At 47.6% G+C, this 14282-nt stretch overlaps 1 protein-coding gene across 17 annotated transcripts in view; it reads right to left on the bottom strand.

Moving 5' to 3' along the window:
* Positions 1-14282, bottom strand: part of MBNL1 (muscleblind like splicing regulator 1) — a 111429-nt gene that overhangs the window by 80785 nt on the left and 16362 nt on the right. For 12 of the 17 annotated variants that reach the window (XM_072868593.1, XM_072868592.1, XM_072868603.1 and 9 more), the window contains exon 2: positions 936-1881. The exons of 3 other annotated variants lie outside the window; for them this stretch is intronic. In XM_072868593.1, the coding sequence (XP_072724694.1) occupies positions 936-1109 (174 nt within the window). In that variant the 5' untranslated portion in view covers positions 1110-1881. Of the gene's footprint in view, positions 1-935; positions 2241-14282 lie in introns of those variants that run through there. 2 more of the 17 variants (XM_072868591.1, XM_072868607.1) reach the window with 2 other exon arrangements.

Below are 14282 nucleotides of genomic sequence, written 5' to 3' on the forward strand. Positions count from 1 at the left end.
AGCTCCACGCACTCGGGCTCTACTCCGCTTCCCGGGATTTGGTCCCAAGAAGAGAAAATTATACTGTAGAAAAAAACCTGACAGACATATTTCTGTTTCCCAACTTCTGATTTTTTTATGACTCTACTGAATTAATTCTGTACTGTTTGTGGGATGAGTATTTTAAATGTTAAGACTATTTAATTCATAAAAATATGAAGGGAAGGCACTGGGATCCACACGTTTAACACCTATTACTGAAACTACAGCTACAGTAAAACAGCAGCCATACATTTACAGCGCCCAACTCACATATGCCTCCTAAAAATCACAGTGAGGCTGTAGCCTCCCTGCTACAGCCCTGCTTGCACGTCTAGAGGCACCTTGCCTTCTGCTAAGCGTTGTCCTTCCCTCGAGCAAGTGCATTTGTGAAAAAGGCAGGATAACCACAGCAGTTCCAAGCACAGAAATACAAGCAGGGTGCTCACAGACACCCAAATAACCCCGGGAGGAAAACACTCTTCTAAGATTCACCATCAGCTGTCTAGAGACACCAACAACCCGCTGGTAGTTACGAGATGGAAACAAATCCTCATATTGCTTACGTGGTTTGTGCTATTAAAAACAAAGAATCCTTACAGTGACTTTGCTGTTTCTACGTGAAGTGCCCTTTATTCCAGCTACGGGCAGAGAATAATTTGGAGGCAAAGAACCGGTCACTGTAGCCATTACCGGAGGATCCGAGCCCCGCCAGGAGTATTTTTCCTTCATTCCCCCTATCCTTCCCCCGAGGAAAACAGCAAAACAAATCAACAAGCATCAATAAAATAAAAGCAGCAAAACATCCCACTGCTGGCAGCCAGCAATTGCTCCCTTTCGGGCTGCAGGGTTTCTCTGGCTACAACTGCTTCTTTCATTAACTGCATATCCTTGAAAATAATATAATATTTACTCACTTTCAATGAATCAAAGCAGGCGATTACGCGTCCGTTTTCAACTTGGCAGCTTTTCGATGGGTGTGCAAATTTACATTCCGTGTCTGGTCGTGAGCAAGTCCCCCTTTGGAACTCCCTACACACTTCCAGCGTTAGCCATTTTGTGTCCCGAATTGGCGTGACACTAACAGCCATCTTTAGATTTTACAGGTAGTTAAAATTTTCAATAAAACAGACAAACGAGTAGCTGAACTGATAAACTGGAAATGATGAAAGCGCCACCTCCAGAATACTTTTTTTCCCCCACTCCCTATTTTAAAAGTACGTGTAAAATCGGGTGGCCGCGATCTCAAGGAAAAGACGTGCCACCAGGAGTTCAGAGCGTGACACTGCTAAGTGACAGAGGTTTCGCACTTAGAGAAATCCTAGGATTACCAGCAAGGTGAACGTGTGGCCCGGGACTAGCCTCGTGCGCTCAGTAACCCATCCTGAGTGCCAACCGGAGCCCTCAATGCAAGCATGAAAACGTGGCAGACCCTCTGACACGGGATTTCCAAGCTGCTTTCAGTAAAGTTGTCTGAAAGGTAATCTCCACGCAGCTGAATTTGCAACGGGGTTTTGTGGTGCAATCGGTATCGATTAGTTTGGCATAGACAGATGCAGCAGTTTAGAGCAACGATCGGGATTGGATTTTTTTTTTTGTTTTTCCTCCTCTCCTTGATTTTCGGGCAGAAGATATCTGACCTTCTCAGCAAACTTTTATTTTTACAGTAAAGCAGCCTACGGCAAGGCCCGATCGCGCCTTTCTCTCGGTTTTGGGCGGCAGTGGGGGTGTCTGGCTAGAGGTGGCGGGCGGATGCGCTGTCGTCGCAGTCTAGCTGGCAGCAAGCAAGGCAAAAAGCAGCGGCTGCTCTAGAAGCGGTCCCAAGCAGCAGAGACGTCAGGAAAGGCACTTCTTAGTACCAACCTGTAGAGAGAAGAGACACGTTACAATTCACCGGGCGGCATTTCGGGGCGTCCCGCCGAGCCGCCGCCGTCCCGCGCAGGGCACTCACGCCAGCCGCCGCCGGGCTGCGAGGAGAGGGGCCGCTTCCCCGTGCGGAGCCAGGCATGATCGGGAGCGAGCCAATCGCAGATAGCGTTGCAGCGATACTCCGGGCAGGAAGCCAATGGCGGGGGCCGTCTTATGAAAGGTCGCGCCTGTCAGACGCCGGCCGCGCTGCCCCGAGCGCCGAGCGCGCCCGCCCGCCGGGGCTCGCCCGGCCGCCGGAGGACGAGCGGGAGGGCCCGGGCGCTACCCGGCATGCAGCGAGGGGGGCGGCCCATGGCGGCGCCGCCGCCGCCGGAGCGCCCACGCGCGGCGCGGGGAATGGTACCGTCCGCTGGCCCGCCCGCCTGCGCGCCGCCCCGCCCCGCCGAGCCGCCCCCCCCGCCGGCCGCGGCCCGCAGGTACGGGCTCCCCGCACGGACGCGGAACGCCGGGCCCGCCGCCCCGCCGGGAGCCCGGTACGGCGCGGCGTTACCGTGCGGTTGCTACCGCCCGGGGTCAGGCGGCGGCGCGGCCGGCACCACCCCTCCGCTCCCGCCGGCGCTTGCTTCTCTGAAGGAGAGCCCCGCCGCGCCGCTTGTTCGCGGGACCGGCTGGGCCCTGTGCCGCAGCTGACGGCCCCAGACCGCAAGCGTGCCTCGGCCGGAGCCCTCCTCGCTACCGGACAGGCACCTGGGGTCACCGCAAACCGGTCCTGTACCCGGGCAGGACCTCAGGAAATACCGTGCCCGCACATGTGCGCTGCCCCTTCCAGCAGAGACTGATTACTCAGCACTCTGCTTGCTTCCTCCCATTAACATACTGCAGGTGAACTACAAGCTTCGTGATAAACGCCATCCACTTAAAAAACACCCAGGCGTTTAGCATCTAGAAATGAGAGGGTAAACCTTTCCCCTCGGACGCCAAGGTGGAGCAGGTGTTTCGTCGGGACAAGTTTCAGGTGCCCAGCTGTGCCACACAAGGCCGGTGCCCCGTGTAAACAGAGCTCTGTAAGAAACCGTAACTCTTGTCCCAGCCCAGAGACCCTACAGGAGCAGCCCGGAGCGCAGAGCACGCTGCAGGACACCGGAGCCGTGGGCAACGCCGACAACGGGACTGCTCCTGCAGCACCGCAACCCCCAGCAGCGTCCCGCCCGCCTGCGTTGGGGGGAAGGTTGTTCACACGCCTGTCTTTCTAAAGACACTGCTCCATGACCTTCGTATTCCCCACCACCACCGCTCCCCAAAGCGGCGTCACTGACGCTGTCATGGCAAACACGTCTTGGGGAGCGATGCTGGTCAGCGTGGATGCAAACCCAGAGTGAGGAAAATCTACGAGGAGTCTTTTTCCAGGGCCTCAGTGATCAGAACAACAAACTACAGGAGAAGTAAAGCACACCTAATACAGCTAATAAGATTATAACAGGCGCTACGGTTTCCTTGCCAGGACACTTCTAATCATGCCCACGTTTTTAATCCCCGCTAGCAGGAGACAAACAACTGCGCATAATTACTTGCAAGCACAAGTTAACAGCTCGGTGTCTTCTTGGTAAACACCGATACTCATTTGCTTCAACTGCCTGAAGTTCAAAAGTCAGAGTCACCCCGTGCCAGCAGTCACTACTGATCAGCCCTTGGGGATACGCAGCAGAGACTCGGGTCTTGAAAACTCGTCCCGGAACAACTGCTCAGGCAAACAAGTCTGGTTCTCCCACCGGTGCCACGCTACCTAACTGTGATGGGTTAGCACCAAGAGATTCGAAAGCACAGAACAATACGCCAGGACCTCACGATGCCGCCTGCCCACGGCCACGTGCCAGCAGGCCCACCTGGGCACCCCGGTGGGACAGGCTCCAGGCATCCCCAGCCGCCCTGTGTGGGACTGCCCTTCACATCAGAGAGCTTTCAGAAGCCTAAAACACATCACCCAGCCTCCAGCCAAGGTGTACCGCAACTCACTCTGTCCTCCACAGGTACAGATGATAGGTGTATCCGCTTCCTTCTACCGTGGCTCTTGCACAGCACAAAATAACGACTTCCGAGTGTTCTTTTGTTATGAACATTTATTCCCTGAGAGACCCTCAGGAGAGGGCGATGCCAACGCAGGCAGTAAGAGCTCTCTACAACAAAGCTGTGAAACAGCTCTAAGCAGGGATTATCTCCTGTTCATCACTTTGGTATACAATCCATACCAACCATTGATTTTTCCAAACACCAAAAAGAGTTACAGCAGCAATTCATATATTTTACATGCTAAAGCCAAAGCAAGTTAAAGGCCACATTTTCAAAACAAAATATTTAATTTCACTCTCATTACAAGAGGGGTCACCCCTTAGGAGGAAAGAAAGATAGCATGAAGGCAACATACAAAATGAAAACAAATTAAAACTATTGTGCTCGCATGTAGTGAAAGGAGTAATCTTCCTGGTAAAAGTCACAAAACTATGTTTTATTCATAGCTTTGTAATAAGTTTTCTATTTGGAGAGGGACTAGCCACTTGCAGCGAAATCCTGCTCCTGTTGAGGTCAGTGACATACCTGTAACTGCATTAAACAAGGCTGAATTTCACCCTTCATTCTTCAGGCTGCCAGCTACAAAAAGATAAGTATTACTCCGAGGAGCTGTGATGCCTCAGAGGTAAATCTTCTGAATGTGAAGAAATGCTAGATGTATATTTTGTCTGCACAGTTACTTGAAGAAAAATTGTTTTGCCAGAATTTGTTACCTACCTGAAAACATAGCCAGCAATGTCAGCTTTAAAAACAGCCTTCTAGCAAAAATAAAGACTGACTTCAGACCAGAGGTGTATCTTCAATATCTCCACTAAATAAAGGAAGATGTTAGCACAGAATTATAGTTTTTTAATCTGCATTAAACTATTTTCCCCTCACTTTGAAATTCTCTGGTGATATTCCAAGTCAATAAGGAGTCCCCAGTAAGCCTCAAATACTACAGGATACCACTGACTGGAAAATCCCCAGCAGATACATGGGATGTGTCTCAGGGCTGTCCCTGATACGCTGGGAAAGACTGCAACAAATCCAGAGAGAGGAACCATAGTGAGATGACAGGAAAGGGGTTGAGCTGATTTTTAATAATGGGGTTTTTTTAATTAAAATTTATTTGGGGGCTGACAGTTTCCAGACTCCATCTAGCAGGCCATTCAGCACTAAAGGCTGTTCCTAATCCACGGGTGGTTTTTTAAGTTCACCTTTTAAAATGTGAAAGTATTTGCTACTTGTCTGGGGACTCTTGCAACATCGGTTTGGACAAAGCATAACCTTGCCTTCACTGATTATTGGGAATACAAGGAAAATGAAGCTAAAAATATTGAAAGCAAATTAAAGTGATTCTCAGAAAAGGCAAAAGAGAGAAATAACACTGAGAAGTCATTCCTAAAGAGGGTAAGAGAGATGACTTAGTTGTCTGCTGAGCTGGGTCAATGAAAACGATTAAGAAACAACTTCACAAATCAATGGAAAGGTTACCTGAAAATGCCCAAGAAAGTGAAACTAAGACAGAAGGGACCATGTGATTATGGTTTCTAAGTTCTGATTAAATATGTTCAATTTTTATTACTTCCCGTTACTGCTATAAAGAAATGTTGTACAGCCAGGTTAATGATACGTTCTTCCTCCTCTTCTCGTTACAGTCTTTGACACAAAAATAAGGTATGTGAACAGGGGTGTCTCACGGCACTGGGAACCGCTCCTGAGGAGCCATTGTTTTCACTCTTCCTGTAACTGGGTTTGCTGGATGTTCCTGTTTTCTCTATCTCAATTCACACACGTCTCTCAGAAAGAAAGACGTATAAAGCTGGACAGGCAAAAAGCACAACACTAAAGAAGAACATGGCAGTGAAGAATGCTATTTTTATGCTCAGAGAAAGTGGAAGCTGAAAATGCCAGTCTCAATGACATGAGAACTGTCAGCAAGAACAGATAATTACACAACGTGAATTCATCCTCATGACAATGACTCTAATGAGATAGGAAATGGAATAAAATCAATATTCTATTTACAATGACAGTACAGTCTCAAAGCTTGAAATTGCCAAATGGCTCTTTTAAGTAAAGAAATACAAAAATTACTGACTGCCTTACAGTATTTTCAAAACACCTCTGCCAAATTCAAAGTTTACCAATAACATATCTCAACATAAAATTTGGAAAAGATACAGCAATTACTTTATGGCACAATTGAGGGATATAATTATAGCGCTGTCACAAAATTAAGCAGAAACAATGAGCTAATTAACATCTTGGCCACATAACAGTGAAGGACTGGTTAAAGAAGAATATTCTTTAGTAAACTACTCCGGAACAAACCGAAGCAGTCTTGTACTCTATCTCTGTAGGAACTGTACCCACTACACCGATACAACAGGACGTGAAAGCAAACAGACCCCTCTCTCAGTTTTGTACTTTCGCATGTATCGGGGAGAAAGCAGAGCGCAAAGGCAGCCGCACAGAACAGAACAGCCACCTCTGGAGTGGGAACGCCCCGGTACTGCACCAGCTGAGATGTGTTTCATAGCCCCCCACAGCCCAGCGACTCGTGACGTACACGGAGCTTGGTAAAACTACAGGCACTTATTAGCATTGAACTACTAAGCAAGTCCCACACCGGATTTGTAAAAAAAACCGCCAACACTACTTCTATGACCCAGATATTCCGCATAATATACATAGTTTTAGTAGTAGTAGCACTAGTAGTAGTGCTTTAAAGGTTATTTCTGTACTGTTTTAGCTCTGACAGAGTTGCTTGGGAAGGCAGCGCAGCCTCCCACTGACTTCAGTGGGCTTCTTAGGCAGATCCTCATCAGACGTGTTCTTATCTTGATATATTTCACAGTTTCTGAAACCGTTTTAGCGGAAACACCTAACTGTGACATTACATCTGAATTTAACACATCCAAGTGTACTCGGTTCATGAAAATTGGATAAATAATGAAAAAAGAGGCAGTGTCGTAAAGTAAGTGCCCCCAATTGCGCACGCGTTACTGCAGCGTGCAGAAATAAGGTATTTCCTTGAAATCAGTTCTCCAAGATTTACGTCCCTAATCAAACTGTGAACCAACTTCTAACAACAGTGTAGTGGCACTGACGTACAAATCCCATAGCCCAATCCTTTCTTACTTCAGATTAATTAGAGTAATGCTATTTTCAAGACAGAAAGTTACACTGCAAATTCCATAAACCCTCTCTCCTTTAAAGAGTAGATGGTTATGAATGAACCACTATTACTGTAATTAAAAAAAGCTTTGAAGTCAAGAAATATGCCTGTTGACATTTTTCTTTTTTTACAACCGATGGTATATATCTATCTCCTTTACAAAACTTGGGACTTCGGAGACATGCAGAACTCGCATTATCTGACAGCATTAGATAGGCGTGTATTCATAAACTAAAACAGGGAAAGGTCAGTGTCTGTCTCTAGACTAGGAAATGTGTATACTGGCTATTATTCTGCTCTTTCAACTGGTAAGCCAGAGACACAAAATGGCAGGAAGGACTGCTCTGCATTTAATCCATTTTGCCGTTGATGTATGTATTACAAAGCATTCACATATCCATCCACATCACTGAAGTTGCAAATATTGCTTCTGATAGTATGGATATGTTTTTACTACAATTCCTTTACCATAACATTTACATAATATATTTTAGAAACAGAAAGTTCTGTATTCTACTGGCATAGGGGAATTTCAACCATAAAATAAGTGACATTTCCCATGCAAGTCTAAAAAGTTGTTTATCTTAAAAAATAACAGTAATCTATCCATTTAACTTAAAACTCTGAGAAGCAGGTTTTTTTAAAAAGAAAACAAACCGAATTGAAATAACCAAAAGCTCTTTTATTAAAATCAGTCTTATGTGCTTGTTCTAATGAATATTAATTTTAAACGCTAAGTTTCTATACAAAGACATTTAAGAGGCCGTAACTATACACAAACAACTATGTACCCTTCTAAAAAGTAAAAAGCTATTTAGTAATCAGACTCTTGTGCATTAAAGACATTTTGTTCGATTAACTACAAATGCACGTAAGCCAAGTGATGCAGGAGAGGAGCCAGCTGACCGACGGCAATGGCATCGCACCAAGACCAGTCTCCCACAAACCCAGTGTCTCCTCTGGGGCAGCATGGCTGGCCCGGCAGGTCGGTCACTCCGAATCGTCCGCCCCACGCTGTCCCCTGCCACTAGAAAGGCACATTTCACCTGTAAAATGCTTCCTACTCTGTCCTGCATCACGCACGTGTGTGACTTTATATTATGCGTTACTTCTCCTGCTTGTTTCGGCGGGAGCAGGCTGGGGCGCCTGTTGATCATGCAGCCAAATACGAATAAAGAACGCCCCGCATGCAGCAGTTGCCGGGTGTTTTCCTCGGGAAGACAGCCACATGCTGAACCTCAGGACAAGTCCCACACCTGAGACTCAAAACTGGGAGGTACTTGTACCAGGGGCAGAAAGGATAGCTACACACCACTGAAAAACACTCCCATGTTGACAGGCGATTGCTAACTGTACACGTGTATCTATATATAAAGTGTTATATATATTAAAAACATGATTATTAGCATCATCCATGATAACAACTACTACAGAAAAAAGCAACGTCCATGACTCAGCAAGGGAAGCAACTGCTTCCCTCTAACATTGAATTCAGCTGATGCCGATGGTTTCAGGGAGGAAAAGTGACCCGGAGGAGCTCTCGCTCGCGTGAGATGCAGCAGACACCCAGCCTAGCTTCTTGCAGGTCAGATGCCTTAACATCTACTTTATAGCAAGGGAAAATATACTGGCACCTCATTACTACTAAGGTTCTAAATTAGATCTACATGTTACCTCTAGAAAGGTTCCCAATTTTAAAATCAGATATATCGGTTTTCACTTCCCTTCCTGAAGCAGCTGCCACAAGGCCTTGGTTGCAAAGGGTGGCTTTTTCTTTCCCCAGAAACGGCTGGATCCCAGCAGTGGGTAAACTGAGTCAAGAGACCACCCTGGTGAGCACCTGATGGATGACGGCATATACACGGTCAGTACTAACGTTATTATTAATTTATTACTAATAGCATTTGCTCCAGGCAACAAGCTCCTCCACTTCGCTTCGCTAACCTGCCCCAGCCCGGGCACACCCTCAAAGCTCTCGCCCGTTCACATGATGATCGCTTTGTTATGTGAATAATTACGAACTAGGAGTCTGGATACAGCCACCACATCCTTACACACGTCAAATTAATCAGCGAGATTAAATCTGGACTTAATTACCAGAAACAAAAAAAGCCATTCATGTCACCTGCTCTGAACCGGCACGTCGTCCCACTCCCCCGAGCGGCCGCGCACCCCTGCTCACCCTGTGGAGAGACGGACCGCCGCGGCAGGGCCTGCCAGGGAGGACCGGGCGTCTTCAGCAACACGCGGTGCGGGGCACCTTACCACTAACTGCCGGCTGCATCAACGGGCACGCTCCTAGCGAGGCCAACCAGGAGTTATAATTACGTGCATTGCTTCATCTTGCATCTGACTTGAGGGCAAACAAAAAGGGACGTGAATACAGATAATGAGGAACACGTTATACAGAGTTCCGCTTTCGACAGCGAGTTAGAACTCAGGTTTCGATGGCCTGGTCACTTCAGCTCAGGAACGGTGAGCTGTGGCAACGCTGTCACAGTCACATGCTTCTCTTCAAGGATGAGAAAATTACATGGGAATGGGTGAAAATGGGGTGGCCGATGCGGTAGGGGCTGAAGGAGAGCAGCACTCCCCCGGACAGACCCATGGCAGCGCCGAGCCGGCACCCCGGCACCGCCGAGCGCACCGCCACGCAGCACCTCCCGAGTAAGGGCGCGGGGGACCCGCGCCTCCGAAATCACCCCAGTCTCCAACAGTCGCAGCACTGCCACGCCGGGGACACCCAGAGCAGCGACGCATCGCCAGCTCGGCGTGAGGGTACAACTGCCCGACTCCTGTTACCGTTACAGGAATCACAAGGCAACGACGGTGCTGGAAAAACTACTCCAGCATCTGTTGCAAAATATGAGATGAAGACAACTGCGTTTCAGTTCAAAGCTTTCTGTTTCTCAAAGAATCTCAAAGCCAAAATAGAGTATTTTCTATGTTTTAATACATTCTGGCCTTACATTTACTTTATATTTATCAGTCATATCCTTCTAGGGTAGTACAAACTTATACGACTTATCAGAAAATACAATGAATCTAAAATAATTTCTTTTCATTATTTATGTAAGAATCTAGATCCTAAAGAATGGGGTTTTTAACTCTCTATGCTCTGTCACCATCCGAGGCACCAGAGATAATTGTTATGCACTAATGTAAGAGCAAAATGATTCTTCTGTTTACAGCAAAACTGATCAAGTTCAGGAGATGCTTTCCTTCACTTCACAGAGACCACGACACGTACAGCGCTCAGCAGCACAGAAACACTTGCTGATGCGATTAATGTTGCATCGTGAACAATCTCACCCAAGCTAAATAAATACGTGTGTCTTCAGACATCAAGGAAGACCTCCAAATTAGTCACCAGAATTAAAAAGAAATACTAAAAACTGAATGACTATGCCCTATTTTAGGAAAGAAGTGAAAAATGTCTTTGAGACCATTTTTTAATCAGTATGCGCTATGGTTTATTGTTATGCTTGTTCATCTTGAATCACGAGACTCACGAAGCTAACAATAATCATGAAAAACAACCCACTAACGGCCCCTGTTCGGAACAGCTTCTTCTGCACAAAACCTCAGCCAGAAGAAACGCCACGACCGACGGAGGTGAATCACGAGGGGACTTCTGAGCAAGCTGTTCCCAGTGCGAGAGACGGCAGCGATGCAGTTAATGGGGACGCTCTCCCGGCACGCCGGTGCGCAGCACGCAGGGTTTAAGGCTAGCCTTCCTCCCCGGCTCCGGAGACTGTGACTAGTCGGAAGGAAAAGCAGCTCCTGGGTTGTAGCCTTCCCAACACCAGGCTCTCCAATTTCCCGGGAGCAGTCAGGCTCTGGGAATGACATCAGGAGCTGGCTTTGGTGATGAATTTTGCTAACACTCATTTTGTTCGTGGATTCCCCGATGCCTGAATGGCCCAGCTGGTGTAATGCTGCTTCAGTACATGCTTGCGTGCAACTTTTCTTTTGTTTTTAGCCTTTTGCTGCCAGTGATAAAGATGAACTTAGGAGAGGATGAAAAAGAGATTTCTGGTTACTTCAGGCCCAGAAGCCAGCCCTTCCAGAAGGTCTGCGCTCACACGGGAGGGAGCTGCAACACCGTCACGCCTGCAGCCCTGCGGACAGCGCTGCAGCAGAAACCCCAGCCGGCACGGGGTCCTGGGGCCTTCCTGGGGCCACCGAGCAAAAACTGCTTCAGGGACACCCTTGGTGTAACACACAAAGGCACGCAAGATCACCCACAGGCTGTTATATCAGCCCACTAAACTGATTGTATTTAAAAAAAAAAAAAAAGAGAAAGAGCAAGCAGCAGCCTTGCTGGAAGGAGCAGTGAGCGTGGTGGCATCTTCCTCTGCGTCACCGCAAATGGTAGCTACAGGGGGTTTCCAGCTCGGCCAGTCAGATCTTTAATAAGTTTTGTTTCTGAATTATGGACTGGGTCGTAACCCACCGCCTTGCTACGTTTTTATTTACAGGTGTTGCACGGCTGAGCTATCTGACCTGTTTCTGAGCTCCCATCTTCCACGGAATAATCAAGGAATGTCTCTGAGGCAGAATGAACGCAGACCCTTCATTACCCTCTGGCACCCTTGTATTCCTCATGGTCTCGCGTTGTAATAGCTGCCGGACCGCTCTTGTTCCAGCGACACGTGCCTGCGACTGGCTCGCCCGGCCGGCTCTGCTTAGGTCAGGCCCAGGCAGCGGCGTTTCCCACCGCTCTAGCAAAGCCCTGCACACAAGGCTTGCGATCTGGTCTCCGATACAATCTCCTTTGGGAGAAAGGAGGAGTGAACTGTGTCCTTTTTGCGTGCTCTGTAGGCAAACTTTTTTATGCTCAACCGGTGCCAAATCACAAAACACATAACCTTCAAATCCCATTAATTCTTCTAGCAGAAGAATCAGCCTCTATATATTCATGCAACGTAAAAATGGATCATTTTCCCCAAAAAGCCTGCTACAACAGTATAAAAATACCGATGTTAACGTGTCAAAGGACCACAGGTGTGGACCAAAGATTTTAGACAATTTTTTAAGTGTCTAAAAGACTCAGGTTATACCCCTGTCATTAGAGTTACTTTAAACATTCTTATTTGTTAAACGATCCAAAATAACAGCTTGAAGAATGATGCCATAGGAAAACCCAATTCAAAAAAGTGCTTGAGCCCATCTACCGCTGCCACTCACGCCACACGCTAATTCTGCAGCTCCTCGTCTGTTTTCTTTCTAGAGAAGAGCCGCGGCAGAGGTCCCCCGGCGAGCGGACGGCGAGGGTGCGAGCCCGCGTGCTCGGGGAGCTGGCGCGGGCGCAACGGCCGCCCAGGGCTCAAGCTCGAGGGACGAGAGCACGCAGCGGTTCCGCACTGGCCCCTGCGAGCCCCCCAGCACCGGCCCAGTCGATGCTCTTGGCACTGCACGGCAAGCATAGGGGCTTGCATAATACCCAAAGCATTTATCGTAACTGTCCACCTCCGCAATTTTTATCTGCTTTCCCAAAGCATTTCTCACGTGGAAGATTCCTCTCTATCCTCTACTTGAGTTCTCCTTGACGTGTCCCCTTTTTCATTAATGTACCTGGGCGAGCTACCCAAATTGAACACCACACTGAAGGAATTTTGGAAAAAACTCAAAAGACTACTGTTTTCCTTGTACTCTCACTCTTACCTCTAAAAGCCATTTAAAAATACTGAATATGAAAGTTTAAAATTCTAGTCTTACACAAAAGACACGGAATATTTGGAAAACAGCTCCTGAAAGGATTTAAGAAAAAGCAATTTTTATAAAAATACTGATTAAAGACAGAATGCTTAGAAGTTGTAGAAAACAAAACAAACAAACCCAAAGCAATAATTTTGTCAGTCATGCAGAAAAATGAGTGAAAGAAGTTCTAATTCTTGTATTCTAGTTGCCACCATTAGCTGTATTTAACTAGGAGAATTGAACAGAGCTGCGTCTACTTTTCACAAAAAAATCGCATCATTAAAGATTTATTTATGGAATATATTTGCAGATAAATACAGGAGCTCAATAAAATGCTGATAAGCAGCAAGCAAGATATTTTCCCAGGGATTTTCTTCTAAGCAGTTTGCAAAGCTAAGTCATAGCAGCAAGTGCCTGCACTCCCAGAAGAACATTCTTAACTGTTGCACATCAAAAAGCTGAAAAGCACATAATTACATTGTCAGTATCACGGACTCACTACCTTTGATTTTTCACTGCTTGTGAAGAAAGTCTCAGAGTCAGTTTAAGCTTTGCCCACATACCGAGCACTGAAGGATTCCCGTATAAAATCACATATGGAAAGGATTTCACTGAAAACCAAAAGCGATCACACCAAGTCAAGAATGCTGCCCAGGCACTAAAAAAGTCTTCCAAACACTGGGAGAAACATTTTTTGCTCGGATTTTTTTTTTCCAGCCTCAGCGAGTCCCAGAAAAAAAAAAATACTAGAGTTTATTTCTCACAAGTAAATCATGCTGTGTTTATCAGTACGTGCAGTTGACAGGACCTCTCTTCCATGGAAACCAGATGGCACAAGCAACACCGAAACAGCCAGTGCCAGTTGGGATGGCGAGCCCCGGCCCTCGGGGATGGGCGAGGAGGAGGAAGGGCGGGCGGCTCCGCACAGCCAGCCCCAGAGCGGCCGCCATCCCGCCCGCACCTCGCGAGCGAGCTCAGCAGATGTTGGAGCACCGGCTCTCGGGCGCCTGCGCACACAGAGACACGTATTTTCTATGGTGAATCCAGGCCTAATTACTGCTGCCTTCAGCTTGGCAACCTGCTCGGAAAACCTGACACATCTGCCTGGTTCAGCGAGCTCCGGGAGCCTGCACGCTCCTCCACGGTGCCCCTGGGGAGCGCGGAGTTTAAAGGCTCAAGACCTCGGGTACCTCTAGACCCAATTAACGCAGCAAACTTCATTTTCTCCTACAGCACTTTACTTACATTTAAAAGAAAAGCTTATCTCCTTGAACACTGTGTAGGTGTCACTGCAGCAGAGATAACTCTGTCACTGCAATGCCAGAGCTAAAGTGGTCTCAGGAGCGAGCTCCCGACCCACGCGCCCCGCTGCAGGCTGACCCGCGGCGGGCTTCGGCTGCGTGCCCGTGGACCATCTCCTCCCCGTGCAAAGGGGGAGCTCGGGGTTAAAGGACCCTGAGAG

The sequence above is a fragment of the Ciconia boyciana genome, chromosome 7 (genome assembly GCF_034638445.1).
Source record: "Ciconia boyciana chromosome 7, ASM3463844v1, whole genome shotgun sequence".
In the NCBI taxonomy this organism is placed as follows: domain Eukaryota; kingdom Metazoa; phylum Chordata; class Aves; order Ciconiiformes; family Ciconiidae; genus Ciconia; species Ciconia boyciana.